This window comes from Saimiri boliviensis, chromosome 6 (genome assembly GCF_048565385.1).
Source record: "Saimiri boliviensis isolate mSaiBol1 chromosome 6, mSaiBol1.pri, whole genome shotgun sequence".
Taxonomy (NCBI): Eukaryota; Metazoa; Chordata; class Mammalia; order Primates; family Cebidae; genus Saimiri; species Saimiri boliviensis.
In genome coordinates, this window is record NC_133454.1 from 15,086,545 (window position 1) to 15,105,351 (window position 18,807).

Below are 18,807 nucleotides of genomic sequence, written 5' to 3' on the forward strand. Positions count from 1 at the left end.
AGAGAGAGAGAGAGACAGAAAAAGTTATCATATTGTTTTGTTGTCTGACCTTTTCAGCATTTTAGCTCCAGGCCAGTTGTGGGGCAACACTGGGAATCTTGTAGGAATTATATACAGCGAAATGTCACCAGTAACCAAAGACATTCCGTTCCTCCCCACCCAATCCAAATACTTGAAATTCACAATAAATTTTGGCTTGGTGAACATGGCATTATATGTATGCAAGGGACATTTTATTTATCATTTCTATTCATAGTACAAGGAAAAGAGGGCTGGATGGTGGGTGGGGAGACACAGTGAGCCCCCAACCCCACCTCCATCAGCATTTGCTCTATGACAGAATAAGAATTGTGGCCAGAATGGCATTTGTGTTTAGTATTTTACAGTCTAAACTTTACCCTCAGACTTTAGTTAGTAATACTGTACTGTAAATTTGCTAACAGAGTGTATCTTGAGTTTTTTTTACCACACACACAAAATAGTAACTATGTGAGGTAATGGACATGGTAATTAGTATGGTTGTGGTAATCATTTCACACTGTACACATATATCAACTCATCACATTGTATACCTTAAATATATGCCATTTTTATTTGTCAATTATGCCTCAATAAAGCTGGGGTTGGGGAAACATCACCCTCAGCTTTTAACCCTCACAGCAGTTCACAGATGTTGGCCAGCCAGATATTATTGTGCCCTTTGACGATGGGAACCTGAGGTAGAATAGAGAGATGAAGTGACAGGTGCAGGTCACTCAACTGTATGTGGAGAGCCAGATCCAGCCTATGGCCTTCTAACCCACACCCACCCAGCAGTCTAAGCACTAGACTGTGGCAAGTCACTGCCTCTGTGTTTCTGCCCCTATAAAGTAAATCCATTTCCCAGTCCTTCCACCAACAGCTTTGACTAGTTAAAGTTCTGGAAGGACCGTAACAGGAACAAATATTTGCCCACCCACTGGTATTTCTGCAAGACAGCATAAGCCATGCAAAATTATCAGGCTGGAAAAAATGTTTTGAGGATCATTTCAGTGCTCTTCACCCCCTCATAGCCACCAGCCTCATCGGAAAGATGCCCCGAGAGCACAGGAAGCCACTGAGCATGTGCCCCACCCACCTTCTCTAACAAGATAATAAATCTTTCCACAGCTGGTCCCAAGCCGGTAGGCCACACCAGGTTGGACGGGCAGGCCACTTCTACCTGTTACATGCCCTGACACCTCTCATGGATCAATCAGGACATTTTTCCTCAATGATATGGCTTCAGATGCTGTTACTCAGTCACAAATTGACCCATGAGATGAAACTATTTTTTATCCATGTGTTAAGTAGTTGTTAATAATGCATACCACACTTGCTTCCAGAAATGGTAAGAGACACAAACAAAACTATCAAACACCAAGATCAAAGAGCAAGAATGGAGTAAAGGGGAAATCCGTGTGCAGAAGCCCAGACTGAGGGGGTCTGTTGCAAATGAGAAAACTTCACTTGCAGCTTTCTTACAGACAATGCTAAAAGGAAAAATAGGTTACAGAACTCTAAGGAGCTCAGTCACTTTTAAGGGAAGGCCATAAAATCTAGGAGGCAAGGCTAGTGTGGATTTTAAATAAGGCATATCAAGCATCTTAATGGCCACTGTCTTCACTCACCAAGGCATTGTTTCTCAGGTTTCTATGGGCTATCAGAATCAGAACCATCTGGGGTGCTTGTTCAAAATGCAGGTTCCACTCACTGAGTGACACTGTCTGTGAGATGGGCCTGGTGACCTGCATTTTAAACAAGGTCAATCACTGATTCTCTCACACCTGCAAGTTGGAGAAAAACTTAACCAAGATGTTAGTAGATAACAGTGTCTTAATGTAGTGGCCTTTCCTAACCATCCTTTCGTCTTACCAGAGGTCAGTGCCTGGTGCCACAGGAGTCTCTAAGGAGAACTCCAGGCCTCAGGGTCCAGCAAGAGAGACATTTGGAGGCTACAGGGGATCCCCACCTACTTGTGGTGGGGAAGCTGGGCTGTCTTCATGCACTTGGGTGTGGAATGAGCTTTCTTCTTACCACAGGCTACAGAGAGGGTACACCCCTCCTTAGCCCTCTTGTCACTCCCAGGGCTGGCCATGGCAGCCATGGGAGCCACTAGCACACCTTAGCTATGGTGATGTTAGCTTGGCTGACCAGCTCTCTCGCTTCCCCATCCTCATCCATGATAGGGCAGGTAGAGCACCAAGCCCAAGAGTCCAGGAGCCAACCAGTGGCAAAAACACAGATGAAGGAGCCATGCCACCTCCCAACCCCTGGCCTGTGCCTCCCTACCCCACAGTGCAACCTGGGATCTGTCAAGGATCTGCTTCAGGGAGGCAATCATGGGTTCTTTCCTCTCCCTCCACACAGGTTTGGAATAAATTGCCTCATCCAGTTTGAAGACTTTGCCAATGCCAATGCCTTCCGCCTGCTCAACAAATACCGTAACAAGTACTGCATGTTCAATGATGACATCCAAGGTAGGTTTCCCTCCCACCTGATAAAGCCACAAGGGACTAACTTCAATTCTCAAACCTCACTGGGATGCCAAAGGGGTGCGGAAGGGCCGTCACCTCATAACTGGTTTGTTGCCAACAGCTGCTGAACAAAGAACATTAAACTTAGATTTAACTCCTACTTAGCTAATTCTTAACTCTGTGAATTCAGTCTCCTTTTCTACAAGATGAAGATTACTACTTCAGAGGTAGGTAAGAATTATGTGATTTTAATATATCTAAGAAATTCTAAACAATGCTGTAATTTACTACCAAGTTGAACTTGAATCAATCACTTCTCTGACAACAGTTTTATCATCTAATCCATAGAGAGGATAACAACTGCTTTGAAAGAGCATGGTGAAAATTTACAAAGCTAACATTATAGAAAGTACTAACCTGTAAAACTCATCAGACCAAAACACCAATCACCATAAAAATGGCCTTCCCCAGCCATAATAACTTGCTTTTAGGTTTTCCAAATACAAGGCATGTCCCTATCAGGAAGTCGGGACAATTCGTTCTCTGACTTTGACTGAAGTGTTTGTTGTTCATAATGGCCCTGTGAGAGACACTGATGCCCAGGAACCCAGAACTTTCCAAAGCCAACATGAAGCACCTAGTTCAGGTTCCACTTGGCCATCTATTCTGTGACCCAGAAATACCTGAAGGCACTTGCTTCTTACTGTGGAGTTGCCAGTGTCTTACTGTGGAGTTGCCAGTGTGGAAAGGGATTCATCTCACTTGATCTAGGAGTGCACAGGCAGGATCATTGTGAGCTGTTCCTAGCATTTTATAAAGTACAAGAGAAACCTTGATGATTTTTTAACAAATGAAGTTTGCCAAGCAATCTTTTAAAACCAAAGATCCATGTCAGGTGGAAAGAAAAAGTTGGCGAGAGACAGGTGTTGGCCCTTGATTGTTAAAGGATGGCCAACTTCTCATTTTGCAGATGACTTCTCCAGAGGCTCAAAGAGGTTACAACTTTTCTTCAAGTGAGTTAGGGATAGATCTAAAAGAACTCACACTCCGGTAATAATAGCTAAGGTTAATCATTGAATGCTTATTGTTTATCGGGCACTGTTCTAAGCCCTCTACACTTTTAAACCAATCAGACACTAGCATCTCTGTCTTATGAATGAAGACACTGAGACAGAAAAACAGTAAGTATCTTTTATAGCCATTAAGCATATAGTTGAGGTTTGAGGCCAGGCATTCAGATTCTAAATTGCAGTCTGTAACCATTTACCACGCCATTCCCAGGTCTTATATTACAAACCAGGTTGCCTTTTTTCCCCCCTTATGATCCACATTACAATGCATAAGAAATATGATTGATGATCTCCCCTAAATTTTCAAGAGGCAAGATAGCACAGTTAGAACACACTATTAGAAAACTGAGTTTAAAATATATGATTTCGGTGCCCGAAGAGTGCGTATTCAGAGGGGAGACCCAAAAGAAGAAAGCTGGGACATGGTACCCCCTGCCAGCGTGTCTCCATTCTGTCTTCCCCTTACCCTGTTGCATAGACCTGGGACAGGCATTGGCTGGGCCAAGCCAGCCTCACCCACACAAGCCAGGACACTGCACAGATAGGGCTGTGGGGTCCAGGAAGACGTGCTGGTCGAGGGAAGCATTTTCTCACTGCCCCCACTCACCTCACTGATAGCCCAGCAGGTGGGAGTGTGCCCGTGGCCCTGAGGAAGCACCTGCCTGCTAGCCCCTAGCCCCTGACCAGCTCCCCAGCACAAATTCGCCCATGAATGAGCAATAGGACAGCCAGTCCCCTGAGCTCACCAGGCTGCCAAGGCCAGAGGGTGGAAGTGGAAAACGAGTCCATGCAGGCGGCACACCTGGTGCACAGCCTTCAGCTGCACAGACACACAGACAGCCACATGTGTATACATCCTCCTAAACACAGACACAGGAACACAGCTAGGCCCTGCAGTCCCCCAGCCCCCGTCCGCCCCCATACTGCTCCAGAATGTGCCTCAGAGATTAAAGTATCACTCACTATTCCACCTTCTCTTCATGAGAAAGTTTGTACCCCTTCACTGAAATTATAAGACTTTGGGATCTCTCTTCCGCCCTCTGCCCTTCCCTTTATTTTACTCCTCTGACCTCCTTATCCACATTTCTTTCTGTGTGTGAAGTCCTGCTCACCCTTTACCATCATCTTTACCTGAGTCATTCCTACTCACCTTTAAGGACTCAACTCCAGGGTCTCCTGCCCAGGGAAAGCCACAAAAGCTTATATTGTATTGTGTGCCTTCCCAGAAGATAATAAGCTTCTGGAAGCAGGAACGATGCCTTACCCATTCTTGCTCCCCAGCTCCCAGCACCATGTCTGCTACGTGATAGAAGTTTAATGAATGTTTAATGGATATATGAATGATATCTACACACACAAACTGACATCCTCATAAGCACACCCACCTGTTCATGTACGTTTGTCTACACTGGACACCTGCCCCTGAAGCCTTTCTCTTGTCCAGGTCATCATTCATGTACAGCTGACCCTTGAACAAGGTGGGTGTTACGGGTGCCAGTGTCCCACACAGTCAAAAATCTGCATAACTTTTGCCTCCCCAGAAACTTAGCTACTAATAGCCTACTGTTGACCAGAAGCCTTACTAATAACATAAATAGTGGATTAACACATAGACTAGTATACCTCTATTTTATGTGTGCATGACATACCTAACTTCTTAATTTTTTTGATATTTCTAGGCTACACAGTTCATCTGAGAGTTTTTTCAATTGTTACAAACCTCCAAAATTTTAAAAATATATTTTTGAACAAATCGGCATATAAGTGGATCCATGCAGCTCAACCCCATGTTGTTCAAGGGTCGACTGTGCTCACATATCAATGTACCTCTACATGTGCTCATATATATTCACATGTGCACACCACATGCACACACAGAGAGCTGTTGGTTTTTAATTAAATCAATCCATTTGTTTAAATTCATTGGTTTTTGTGTCTTGCCTCTAGAGTCAATTTTGCTCCCAGGCAAAACCAGGTAGGATAGTTTGCTGGGTCCCAGAGCAAAGAAAAGAGGGATTTCCTATTCTTTTCTCAGAAATTTGAGACTAAAGCCATCAATCTAGAACTCCTGAGGAGAGCTGGCAAACAGTGCTGGAATGGCAGGAGCCCTATAATAACCAGCCTTTGATCAGCTCAGCCTGACATTTAGGTGTGACCGTATCATTAGCTACCATAAAGAGGTGGGCATGGACATGCGCCACCCAGATCCTCCTTCAAGGAAAGACGTGTTGCCCAGCTGACGGCAGGACTGTCAGCACATCAGGTACAGCTATCTTGCCTTCAGAGAGCCATCTTGCTACCATTACCAGGGGCTGGCCTCACCCAGTGATGAGAGAATATAAAGGCTTTAACTATTTTAGCCCAGTGCAGGACAATTCAAGCTCCCCATGGAGTTGGCTGAGGCTTTGGGGCCTGCATCACAGCTCAACTTCCCCCTCAACCCATTCTGCCTCTTTCCCTTCCTTCCCGCAGGGGCACTTCCTAAAAACATCCTGAACGCTCCAGTATATCTCAGAATCTGCTTCCTGGGGACCCAAACTGTACCAAATAACATTTTGCACATACACAGAACTTTAGGTTGAAAGTGCTTTTCATCCTCACTCTCTTACAAGTGCCTGGAAATGCTCCCCCCTCACTGAGGCACAAACGCAGTTGTCATACATCACTAATGAGGAAACTGAAGCCCAGGGGGTTCAAGCTCGCTCATGGCCACACAGCCAGACAGACACAGAGCTGGAACTGGAACCCCGTTATGTCTGACTTGGAATTCTCCACTTTCTCCATGGCATCAGGCTGCCTGTTGCTCCTGCACCTGTGAGGTGGTGGAGGATGTCTTCTCATTAAGGATGAAATCCAGACCCTGCTAGAACCGTGTGGGTGTCGCTGCTCCCTGGCATCCTGCTGCTCTCATTCTGTCCTCCCATCGTTCCCATTCCTTCCTCTAACTCCTACACAATGCAGACCTGAAGATGAGGCCCATGGTCATGAGCTGGTTAGGGATGGGTCCAGGCGGGAAGCCTTTGATGTGTGTTCTCATTGTTAAACGGGCAATGAGAAGACTGGTAAGGAATTCCAGGACTAATGAGCCAACACGGAAGATACAGCCCATGCTGGAATTGTCCCCTTTTATCTCCAAATACAAAGTGAGTAGCAATGCCACTTAAGACTACAAGCCATGCTCACAATGGAGAGGAGCACCTCCATGCACAGAACCACAGAGGGTTGGGAATGAAGGGCGAGAGGGAGTGTGGGAGGGAGGAGGAAGCAACATACAATCACAGTTGTAAACAGAAACCAAATCACAGAGCAAGTGGGAGCTGGCGACAGATTGTCAGAATCTTCTTGTGAACCACAGATGGAGGGGGCTGGAAGCAAGCAACCCACGTGAAAATGAAACGAGAGTCATGCTACCTGCTCTGAATACCAGCTTAGCCTCACATCCTCAGTGGAACAAGGAAAAATAGAATTAAATCCTTCGGAGCCCCACTCTACTGAGCTCCCAGAGGGCAGGGCCATGCCTGGTACTAAGCAGGAGCCCAGAGCACATTATCTGACTGTCTTCCAACCAGTCCCACTGTACCATGTGTTCAGAATCACTGACCCCACAGGGCTGGGCCTCTAGAGCCTCAGCACTTGAAGGGAAGAGAGCTCCCCAGGGCTTCTGATCATCTCTGCCTCCCACCTCACCTCAGACCCACATAAAGCCTCTCCCCAGGCTCAGGCTGGTCCTTGGTAAGCAGAGCTACCAATGCCCTGACTCATCGCTGGCAGCCTCTCAGGAATTTTGGAAAAGGCAGAGGCTCAGGTGACTTTTGTTGTTTCAGCTGGGACCAGAGAAGCATCTCTGCTCTTAGGGAGGAAAGAGAGGCCTGGAATTAGAAAGGCAGTGGGACTGGTCATGCTGGGGAGAGGGAAAGGAAGGAGAGCCACACAAGGAGCCAGGTCCAGGGTGGTGCCAGCCCAGTGCCCGTGGGTCCCTGGCCTCCACGTGCAAGCTGACCACACAGCATGGCTAAAGCCAGGAAAGCCCCATTGGCTCATCAGCTCTGCAGCATCCTCCACCTGGCCAGCTTTCTCTGGACCTGCATTGCCCACCAATCCTGCAAAATCTCCAGGCCAGACAGCCCATCAAGGCCCCTGTGTGTTATGTCAGGCTATTAGCACCCCCTGTGAGCCCAATGCATAACAATCAGACCTTGCACCAAGACAAGCCTAGGTCTGAATCACCCTTTTCCTGCTTTGTGGCTTTGCCCAAGTGGTTTAAATTCTCAGTACCATCTTTTTCTTATCTGTAAAATGGATTTAACAGTTTTAACAGCTGCAACTGCTCATCAGCTAGTACCACCAGAATGACCAAGGTGCTTTTATAAAGCTAGCATCTGTTATGGTTGGTTGTAGCCTATGCCAATTCCTTGTTAATTATTGCCAACACCCGTTTATGGCACTGAATTGTTGTAAGGATTGCAGTGATGTATAAGTAGGGACAAGCATGTAGCAGTGCTCAGTTCATGGTACCTATTACTAATATCTCTGATGCCTAGTAGGCTTCTGACACACAGATATTGGAGGGAAGAAGGAAAGGAGGAGACTTAAGGCAGAGATTTTGATGGCGGTGAGGAGAGGGCCACATATGAGCACAGGACTGGGGAACTCTGGGGATAAAAGAGACAGGGCCTCACCTTACTTTTCTCCCCTTTTGCACAAATACCCTATTATTCCAGCCCATTGAATTAGTCACTCTTCTATGTTTTCTACCAACTCCATGATTTTGAATGTGCTGGTCCCTCTGCCTAGAATTCTCTTTCTGTTCTTCACTACTTCTGTTTGGCCATAAAGGCTCATTTCACTTCCCCCAGGATACTGCTTCCAGGGCCAAGCCACAGGCTCTAGATGATCCCACTCTTACCCTGGATCTGGGAGTGACACTGGATGGTGGTCACCCACTTTGCAGAATGCTTCCAAGTTCCCCAGGGCTAGAGGTGGGGATCTCAGCCAAGAAATGCGAAACACATCACTGGAAGATGATAACCTCGTTGGATAGGGAAGGTGTGGGAGACTTTGCATAGGCTTCATATGCCACAATAGGGAAGGGGCGGACGGGCAGGAATGGCTCATCTCTGAAAACTTTGTGCAGCTAGTTTGTCTTGTTTACCAGACGCCCGGGATTATTTCTGGCTATTGGGGGTCTACTGCCCTCTCTCTCGCCCACCACCGCCACTACACAGGGTAGCAGTTCTAGGCCTTTCCTTGTTCTCTCCCCCTGCAATGAAATCTCCTCTGGTCTCTTTAACCTTTTCTCTCCCCAGTTCCCAAAGTCGTCTTTTTCACTAAGTCCTGTGTTCTGAAGCTGTTCTTCACTTCCAGGGCTGTCCCTAGTCCTAAGGTTCACGTAGATCTCGTGTATCTGGCTCCTTGGAGACCTCCCCTTTTAGCTACTGCAACAGCTGAAACTCCAGAGAAGCCAAGAAGATGATTGTTGTTCCTTCTGGCTCCTTCCAAATTGTGGCAAACTAGGCCTAGCCCCACCTTCTCCATGGGCCAGGGAACTGCCAACTAAAGTCCAGGAGCTCCAGAAAATTCCCTTATGATACGGAAATTACAGTGAAGTAGTTTAGAAGGCCTTTGCTTGATGTCCAATAAAGGGAAACATGAATTTTTGGAACACTTATGCTGGCAACTCCTTGAGAGTTTTATTTGTCTTTATTTATTCAAGGCCTAGCCCAGAGAAGGCCCAGAACAAACACTCAGCACATACTAGTGAATAAATGAATGGCAGTAGCTACTGTAGGAAGGTCATTTTTATGGATTGTGGAAGCAGGTGTGGCCTCATAGCAGAGGTTGTCCTGTCGCAGTAGGGACCCAGGCCTCAAAACCACTGTGGCCAGACCCTGACAGAGCCGAACTCTTCCTGTCCTTCTTGCTGCCTGGGTCAGAAGTCTTCCCCTAGCTGATAAAGCAGTAAAAATTCTTTCCTCCAATAATCTGTTGTTCAGCATGGAAACTTTATTAAATCTGACTATCAAAAGCAGAAACTACATTTTCAGCATATCCTTTTGTGCTATTTCCTGAACCTACAACCTCAAGCACTCGGATTGCAGGAAATGTAATTATGGAAAGCTCCTTCTAAAAAAGAAAACTTGTTTTTCTTTCATCACAAATAGGAACAACCAGCCACACTTTCAGCTGCCCATGGCATTTATGGGCACAAGCCATGTCCCAGCACATCCCTGGACCCATGGGCTTCTCAGAGTGGTTACTTCGAAACAGCTAAGTAGCTTCCTCTACAGCTTTAAATCCCTGGTGCATAGCCCAAGAGCACCCCAAAAATGCAAGTTAATGATGGAGACGATAACTTTATTTGCCAAACTTAGTAATTTGGAGCTTAAGAACCAGTGTTTTTCTTATTGAGTTCTGTAGTTAGAACAGCTTGCTACCTCAGAGGATGGCCTCAGAGCAGGGTCCCAGAAAGGAGATCATGAAGAAGTAGCCAGTGAGGTACCTAATCAGTGTGGGGTCCCAGAAACCAAGTACCGAAATAGCTTCCCAAAGGAAAGAATGGACAACTGTACCAAATGCTGCTGAGAGGTCAAAGAAGGACGCTGAGAACTGATTACTGGATTTGGCCACTTGGAGGTACTTGGGAATCCTGACAAGAGGTGGGTTATTCAATTGTACTGGGTTTCATTGGGACCAAGGAGGAAGGAACTAGAGGCAGTTAATATATTCAGCTCTTTAGAAGTCTGACTATAAAGGAGAGTGAGAAATAGAGTGGGGACACATAGGGCCAAAGGCGGGATTTTTTTTTTTTTTTTTTTTTTTTTTAGATGGAGTCTCACTCTGTTGCCCAGGCTGGAGTGCAGTGACACGATCTCGGCTCACTGCAACCTCGACCTCCCGGGTTCAAGCGATTTTCCTACCTCAGCCTCCTGAGGTACTGGGATTACAGGTGTGTACCACGAAGGCTGGCTAATCTTTTCATTTTCAGTAGAGACAGGGTTTCACCATGTTGGTCAGGCTGGTCTTGAACTCTTGACCTCGTGATCCACAGGAGGGCTTTTTAAAGATGGAAGTTTTACAATGTATTTACATGCTGATAAGAATGATCCAGTAGAGGGAAAAACTGAATATACAGGAAATAGGAGTGGGAATAACAGGACAAAGAGGCAAAAATGATGGGATTCAGTACACAAGTGATGCTTTAGCTAGGAGCAGGGAGGCATCGATGTTAACAAGGGGAAAGGCAAGTACATGGACATGGAGGCAGAGGCTCTATAGACTTGGTGGTGAGAGAATTTGGAAGTTTTGTCCTGATTACTTCTATTTCCTTTGAACCTTGCTCTCCACTTCTGAAGGTAAAAGAATAGAGGCACAGTAGTCCCTACTTCATGAAGTTGTTGGGAAGATTAATTGAGCAAATGCTGTGCTGGTAAGCACAAAGCACAGAGCCAAGACCACAGTAAGAGTGATCAATAAATGGCAGCTGACTTTGCATCCTTTTATCATAATGTGTGATTATTTCCCATCTGATTTCCAATTGTTTTGAGTTCTCCCCTTCCAGAGGTACAGCTGAATGTTGACATCTACTGCCTAAGTTCACTTCCCTCTGCCTCTGCTACCACCCCGTTCTGTCCTTTCCCAGAGGAACCCCATAACATCTTTCCTGCTGCCTTCAACTACAGTCAGGAAGGGCTGTCTTAGCAGCAGATTGTGAAAGGATCGAAGCAAACCTGGGAAGGAAACCCCCAGGTTTCCCTGCTTTGGGTGACTGACAGGCCCAAGCCACCTTCTCTCTCGGTTTCCTCATCTATACAAAACTGTTGAATGCCATTATCTCCAATCCCCATCCAGCACTGAATTTCTGTGAGTAAGCCCTGCAACTAACCCCAGAAGACAACTGACTCCCAAAAAGAAAAAGACCCATCCAGAGTGGATCATCTCTGATGGAATACCTTTGGCGCCATCTGGCGGCAAGTGCTTTGCGCAGCTCATCCTTCAGGGAGGCTGTCCTGAAAGAGACTCCGATGAGCAGAAAAATCCCTCTAGCCAATGGCAGGGAACTAGTACTTCACCTAGAGGCCATCTAGTTCAGTGCATCTCAAACTTGAATGGCATACAAATCATCTGGAGATCTTTTTAAATACAAATTCTGACTCCATAGAACTGAAATGAAACAGGGTTTTATGGTCGAAGAGTATTAAGTATGGAGATATTTGCCGGGAGGCAGAGAAAATGAGGAGTTACACCTAATAAATGGAGTTTGAAGAAAATTAAGGACAAAGGGGATTTGGGTACTTCAGGAGATGGTCATACAATGCAGTTCTCCTGGCCCTCTCTTTAAGTGATTTAAATTCTTATTGCTTATTGATGCTTTCTTGGATGCCAGCTTGGTGCTTTTTTTTGCATGAAGTATCATGGTGAGCCTAATCATGAGAAAGCCCAGCTTCATTCAGGTTAGATGCAAAAGTAGATATGGGAAAAGAAAGGATGGCTAAGGATGCCTGGGGTAGCAAGGAATGTCTTGCTGATCATTTGGGCTGAGTGTTAAGGAATAATGAACTGCAAAAGGTCTCTTCTAGATAGGGAGAATAGCATGGGCAAACATACAGAAGTGTAAACATGCATGGCATGTTTGGGGATCAATGAATAATACAATGCTACTGATACATGAAGTACACAAGGAGGTGCTGTGGAGGTAGGCTGATGCTGATAACATACTTTTCTGTACATAAACAAAAAGTATGTCATCAACAACTGTTTTATAACAGCCATCACACTTATCATTTAGTAACTTCTTTCCTTACAAACAGAAATGAGCTTGGTCCATTTTGTTACCAATGGTATGCTCAGTACCTGAGCCTGGTTCATAATCGATACTCAAAAAATAAATGAATATAACAATTTCCAGTGATCTCTGACTACCCATTGTGTTCTAGTGTTTTGTGCCCAAGTTTTGGTAAACTGGGAGTTCCCTGATGGTGAGGATCATGTCTGATTCATCTCTGTCTTCCACAGTGCCTGACATGGTGCCTGTCACTTTGTAGGCCCTCATAGGATGCACACTGTGTACTCCAGGGACCATGGGAAGGATGTTAAGAAGTCTTAGTATCCTCAGTCTTATCTCTGTGACACTGCTGACAGTTCAGCACTCCCTCCAGTCCACAGCTGTGTGAAGACAGGGTGCCTGTACCCCATCTTCTGAGGAGTATGTTCCTGCATAGAGTCCCACCTTATGATGTCCACAATGATGAATGTGCACTTATTAGCCTCTAACTGTATGCTGTGCCCCCTATCTCAGCCACTGAGCCAAGTATAAGTCCAACACATGTTCTAGGAAAAGGCCCATCCCAGAGCTGGCATAAAAAAAAAAAAAAAAGCCACCTGGAAAACTGAAAACAGAGAACATAGAAAATTCACTCACACTCCCACCCTGCAACCATTAGCATTTTGTAAGTTCCTTCTGGATTCTGTGTGTGTTACATTACAGTTAGAATCATCATATGCATACTGCTCATTTTCTCTTCTGTTCTCTTCTTTCCGGCCAACTCAATGGAACATAGGTTAGTAGTTAAGCACACAGGCCCCAGAGCTTGATTCCCTGAATTCACATCCTGGCTCTGTTATATGATCTTGTACAATTCAGCAAACCATACCTTATTTTCCCAATCTGTAAAATGAGGATAGCAATAATGAGGATTAAATAATTAACTGTCTTCATGTTAAGACATATAAAGTACTTGGAACAATATCTGATGTTAGTGACCAGCTTCACAGCATTTTCCAGCTGCTGCATAATATTCATGATGACCATTTTTGATAGCTATAAAAGAGTCTACTGTGTCTACACTGGCTGCTTTGCTTAATCATTACTCCTTTGTTAGATGTGTAGGTTATTTCCAGCCATTCTGTATTATAAATAACACGGTCAAAAAAATAAAATAAAAATAAATAAATAAATAACACTGTCATAAATATCCTAATATATACATTTTGGATTTTTCCATATATAGATTCTCAAAAGAAGAAGCATAAGGTCAAAGGGCAAAAATATTTAATGCCTTTGCTCTGGATGGAGAACAGTTCTCCAAAAAGATTGCAACACTTTAAAATACAAAGTATACTGGAACATTTTACTTTTCATTCCTCCCTCACTAGCCCTAGATGGCAACATGTTTTTTAAAAAATTATGCAAATTTAGTAAGCCATAAATAGTCCTACTTTAATTTCCTTTTGTTTTGCTTTGGTTTCACCATTGTGGGGGCTTAGCGTTGCTGATTGTGATTACTTTATTGTGAACTCTCTGTATCAGAGTCTATACCACTTGCTTTAACAGGGCAAGTAGTAGAGACTTAACATTTTTTTTAAAGTTGTCTATTAAAGAATTCAAAAGACAAAAAGAAACAAACACTAAGGGTCTGCTACGACTCCTGAGGCTAAGGGAACAAAGGAAAGACGGGGTGGTAGTTGGCGGTATTGGTGTCACTGAGTGGCATGCCATGAGGCTAGTTCTCTCAGTGATGGCCAAACTGCAACCTGGGTTCAACTGCTGCTTCAAGAACAAACTAATGCTGTGGAGTTGAAGAACTAAGGCTGTGGGGCTGCCAGATGTAGCAAAACCAAAATGCAAGATACCCAGTTAAATTTCAGTGTTAGAAACAAATAATTTTTAGTGTATTTATGCTAATATTGCATAGGACATACTAAAAAAACTTACTGTTTATCTAAAATTCAAATTTTACAACGTGTCCTACATTTTACCTTACAATCCCAACAAGACAGATGATGCAAAGCACATTATCCCCCTCGACTAGCCTTTGTCTCCCTCTAGCACCTACTGTTGGTGCCCAGCATAGAGCAAGTTGGCAAAGCAGAAAAGTGGTTTGCAGACAAAGCAGTGTAAAGAGGCTGAGAAACACCTACCCAGTAATTGGTACAGTCCACCTTTCTGGCTACTCAGCATCCATATACAATATCTGGCACGTGTACTTCCACACAACAAAAACAACTCTGGCCGGGCGTGGTGGCTCACACCTGTAATCCTAGCACTTTGGGAGGCCACGGCAGGCAGATCACCTGAAGTCAGGTCATGGAGACCGGCCTGGCCAACATGGTGAAACCCTGTCTCTACTAAAAATACAAAAAAAAAAAAAAATTAGCTTGGCATGGTAGTGGGTGCCTGTAATTCCAGCCACTCGGGAGGCTGAGGCAGGAGAATTGCTTGAACCCAGAAGGCAGAGGTTGCAGTGAGCCGAGATCATGCCACTGCATCCACCCTGGGTGACAGAATGAGATTCTATCTAAAAAAAAAAAACAAAAACAAAAAACACTCTAACAAAATGCCTGGCAACATTCAACTATCTTTGTAACAAATGAAGACATTCTCACCTCCCCAAAATGGGGATAGATGATGTCTCAACAATCAATTTAGTCATCTCTGGAATAGTCATGCTATCTACCCTCTAAGCAGGATTAATAGCTCATAAAATTCAGTCATATTTGAAAACTCTATTATCTAAAGACTAACGTGTGGAATTAACCTCCAACAGAACTTTTATAAAATAATTAGGAGGAGAAGGGAGAAGCAATTAGCTCATGCATACCATCATATATAGTTACATCATGATCAAGGAAGAAAAATATGCATGGCTGCTACAGTCCTTGTTTCTATAACCAGTCATGGTGCCAAAGATGATTTTTATAAATTTCTTCCTCAACCTTCCATTCCATGTTTTCTCGTCCTCAGACAGGACCTCGGGTGGCTGGGATTCTTTAACCAGTAGGGTGACCCAAACCTTCATTTCTGAAGGATCTGAATCCTCCATAGTCCTGAATCTCCTTAGTTGCAATAATATTTATTAATATATACTATTGAGCATGGAAATATGAAGATACCCCTCTAGAAGACTCCCCTAGACTTCAGAAATAGTCCACACTGTCCCTTTGATTATCAGGATGAATCATAACAGCTGGAAAAGTAATCCCCTTCTTTGCCCACTGTCTTAGTGGCATGAAGAGCCCCAGCTAGCCAGGGAGCTGTTTTAACTCCAAATTCAATTCAATAAAATCATGTTGTAAATCCTAATGGAAGTATTTCCTTCTTGGCAACTAAGACCTCCAATCCAGTAGAGCACAAAATTAAAGAGACAGGAGGCAAAAATTCTGTACATGGGTTATTAGGTGAAATGGTGAAAGTAGCCACTCCCATTTCCATCCCACAATTTCTAGACCCATGCATTTTGGCTATGAGAGAAAAACACAATGTCTTGTTTGCTAAGTTATCATACATTGCATCCCATAAAACAGAAGCTCATTATCTCCATGGGGTGTTACTTCAACGTAAGTCTTAAGACTTCAGTAGGCCATTCTACTGATCTATGAGGCCAGCTGCTCCTGAGTGTTTGAGTACATATTAAGACTAGTGAATTTCATGGGCATGAGCATATTGCTGCCCATCTTTTACTGTGAAGTAATGTCCTTGATTAAAAGCCTTGCTGTCGGCAATATATCTGGATGGTGAATAGGTATTCCAAACATCTACAGATGATGGTGCTGGCAGCAGTATTATAGACAAGGAAAGAAATCCATAACCAGAATGTGTATCTGCTCCAGTGAGGACAGATTTCTTTCCTGTCTATGATGGAAGTAGTCCAGTGTAATCATCCTGCCACCAGGTAGATGGTCCCCCCAGGGAATAGTGCCCATCAGGAGCTCAGCATTGTTCTCTGTGATTGACAGGTTAATCATTCAGCAGTAACAGTAACAGACCAACTGGGTAAGAGGAAGCCCATGCATAGCCTCCATCCTTAACCACCATGGCTGTTTTATGCATAAGTCCATGAGGCAAACCCTGGGTGACTGGAGAAGATGCTGTCTAATATACACAGGTCATGCCATTTTGTCCACCTGATTACTGAAAGACTGTTTTCCTCGTGTCCTTTGAGAAACTCTCACACAGGGCACAAAGATCCTTTTACTCTGTACCTATCCCAAGAGGTCCATCCACCTACCTTTTCCCCAGACCTCCTAATCACCAGTCTTACTATTTGTTCTTTCAAAGTCCCTGACCATCCAGCTAACCATTAGCAACTACTCATGAATCAGTGTAGTGCTAACCATCTCTTAAACCAAAGTACACAACTAAATTTATCACTTGAAATCATGTCCATTGTCCCTCATTCTTATCTTCGAAAGCTACGTTTTATTGGGGCTGCCACTTTTATTGTGAGGATGCCACTTTAAACAGCTTGTAAACCAAGCCCAGGTTTTTTCTCCTTGGTAAGCTGCTCTTAAGGAATCCCCAGGGAAGCCTTAGATGCAGATTCAGGGAGAAGAAGTCATGTAGCAGTGGCTCAAATGAATCTGAGCCACCTGCTTGTGAAACTTACTTGTCCCTTCCACACATACTCAAGCCATTTGATGATGGTGTGCAACTAGACACACTCAACCTTATGACTTGGTAGATAAGGTGGGCGGCTTAGGCCACATGATCATTTAATGCCCCATGGTCAGGTTGTGTTCTCATTTTTTTAAATGTTTTTATCCACTTAGCCCTTATATCATTCTATGAGGCTCATACTTCCTTTTGTCGTCCATTATATTTATCCTTGTCATTTTCTTTATGAATGATGGTGGTAGCAGCATCTGGCTATCTGATCCCATCACATGGGGTCAAGTAACAAACCAGGAGCTGTTTCTCAACTACAACAACAAAAATGTTATCTCCAAAAGAGAGCATGGATTTGCACCAAAACTGCAAGGCACAAGAGCTAAGAAAAATTGCCTGTTCCTCCCTAGGTCCAAGGTGTGGGGAAGTCTGCCAAGGGTCTTCTCTTGGGGGCCTGTGGCCAGAGGCTGATCTCAGGCCACTCTGTTTCAGGCACAGCCTCCGTTGCTGTGGCAGGGATCCTGGCTGCTCTGCGAATCACCAAGAACAAGCTCTCCAGTCACGTGTTTGTTTTCCAAGGTGCAGGCGAGGTATGTGCCGTTAAGAGTTTCTTTTGTGGTTCCAGGAGGAAAATAAGAATGGGTGGAAGCATAACAGAAAGCGAAACATTCTGGGGTTCTGAAAAGAGGAAGCAGCACAAACATATTGTGATCATTGCAAGCTGCCTGCATTTGGTAGGCTCCAACATTTGGGTGTCTCAAGGCAGGAACTTAATTAGGCCTCCTGGGAGTCGTGGAGGTGGGGAAAAGAAGAGGGACTCATTACGGTGAGACATCAGATAAATGTTCAGCAGCTATTTGCCCTGTGTCTGAACATCCACCCTATGGTACCTTCCAGGCAGCCATGGGCATTGCCCACCTCCTTGTCATGGCCCTAGAGAAAGAAGGTGTACCGAAAGCAGAGGCCACAAGAAAGATCTGGATGGTGGACTCTAAGGGGCTCATTGTCAAGGTACTGTCAGTCTGGAGACCTGGAGGTTTCCTGACACCTACAGCTCCCAGAAACTGGACTGGAAGAGGTCTCCAAGAAGTAAACTGCTCAAACAGAATACAGAGCAAAACAAGGGCAATTGCCTAAGTTCTAAAGCAAAAGATTCATTCCAAAGTAGCTTTAATTGCTTCTGTCCAAAAATTTGTGTAAGTGGGTAGATGTGTGCCCCTTCTAGTCTTGAACCCCACCACTTCCTGACTTACACTAGCCTCCAGCCACATTAAATCACAGTTTCCAAGAGCAACCTGCTCTGTCTTCCACGTCTTTACACATCTTGTTCTTCTGCCTGAAGGGCCCTTCTCCCTTTTTCCACAGGCCAACTCTCAACCTTAGCCTCTTCCCAGTTTCTTACTTATCTTCTGATAGTACTTAAATGTTACCTCCTCCAAAAAGCTTATTTCCTGCATTTATGCTCCATACATTGTACTTACCACACTGTAGAGAAGCTGTCCCTTTACTGTCTCCCCACTAGGCTACAGAGTCTTCATATCAATGCCTGGCACATGGTAAGTGCATAAGTAATGTGTGAGGTGTGAGTGAAAGAATGAATGAGAGAGAAACAGGCCAGCTTCTGGCTAGCATGTGGTAAGAGACACAACTGAAGGATCCCTCCCTTAGGGCTACACTCAGTGCTTTAATTCCCAGAATTTCACTAACATAGATTTTCAGTGTGAGATGAAAAATTATGGCAACAATGGTAACAGGGGAAGTACCTAGGGACATTGACCAAGAATGGCAGAGATTCTCAGCAGAAACTGACCTATTTGACCCTTCCTATTGTTCCATATGGGGCAAGATTTCTGCTGGAAGG

At 44.6% G+C, this 18,807-nt stretch overlaps 1 protein-coding gene across 6 annotated transcripts in view; it reads left to right on the forward strand.

Moving 5' to 3' along the window:
- Positions 1–18,807, forward strand: part of ME3 (malic enzyme 3) — a 217,552-nt gene that overhangs the window by 184,762 nt on the left and 13,983 nt on the right. For 5 of the 6 annotated variants that reach the window (XM_010345647.3, XM_003935071.2, XM_010345646.3 and 2 more), the window contains 3 exons: positions 2,389–2,498; positions 17,439–17,536; positions 17,844–17,957. In XM_010345647.3, coding sequence (XP_010343949.1) covers positions 2,389–2,498; positions 17,439–17,536; positions 17,844–17,957 — 322 coding nt within the window. The remainder of the gene's footprint in view (positions 1–2,388; positions 2,499–17,438; positions 17,537–17,843; positions 17,958–18,807) is intronic. The other variant, XM_074400370.1, reaches the window with a different exon arrangement.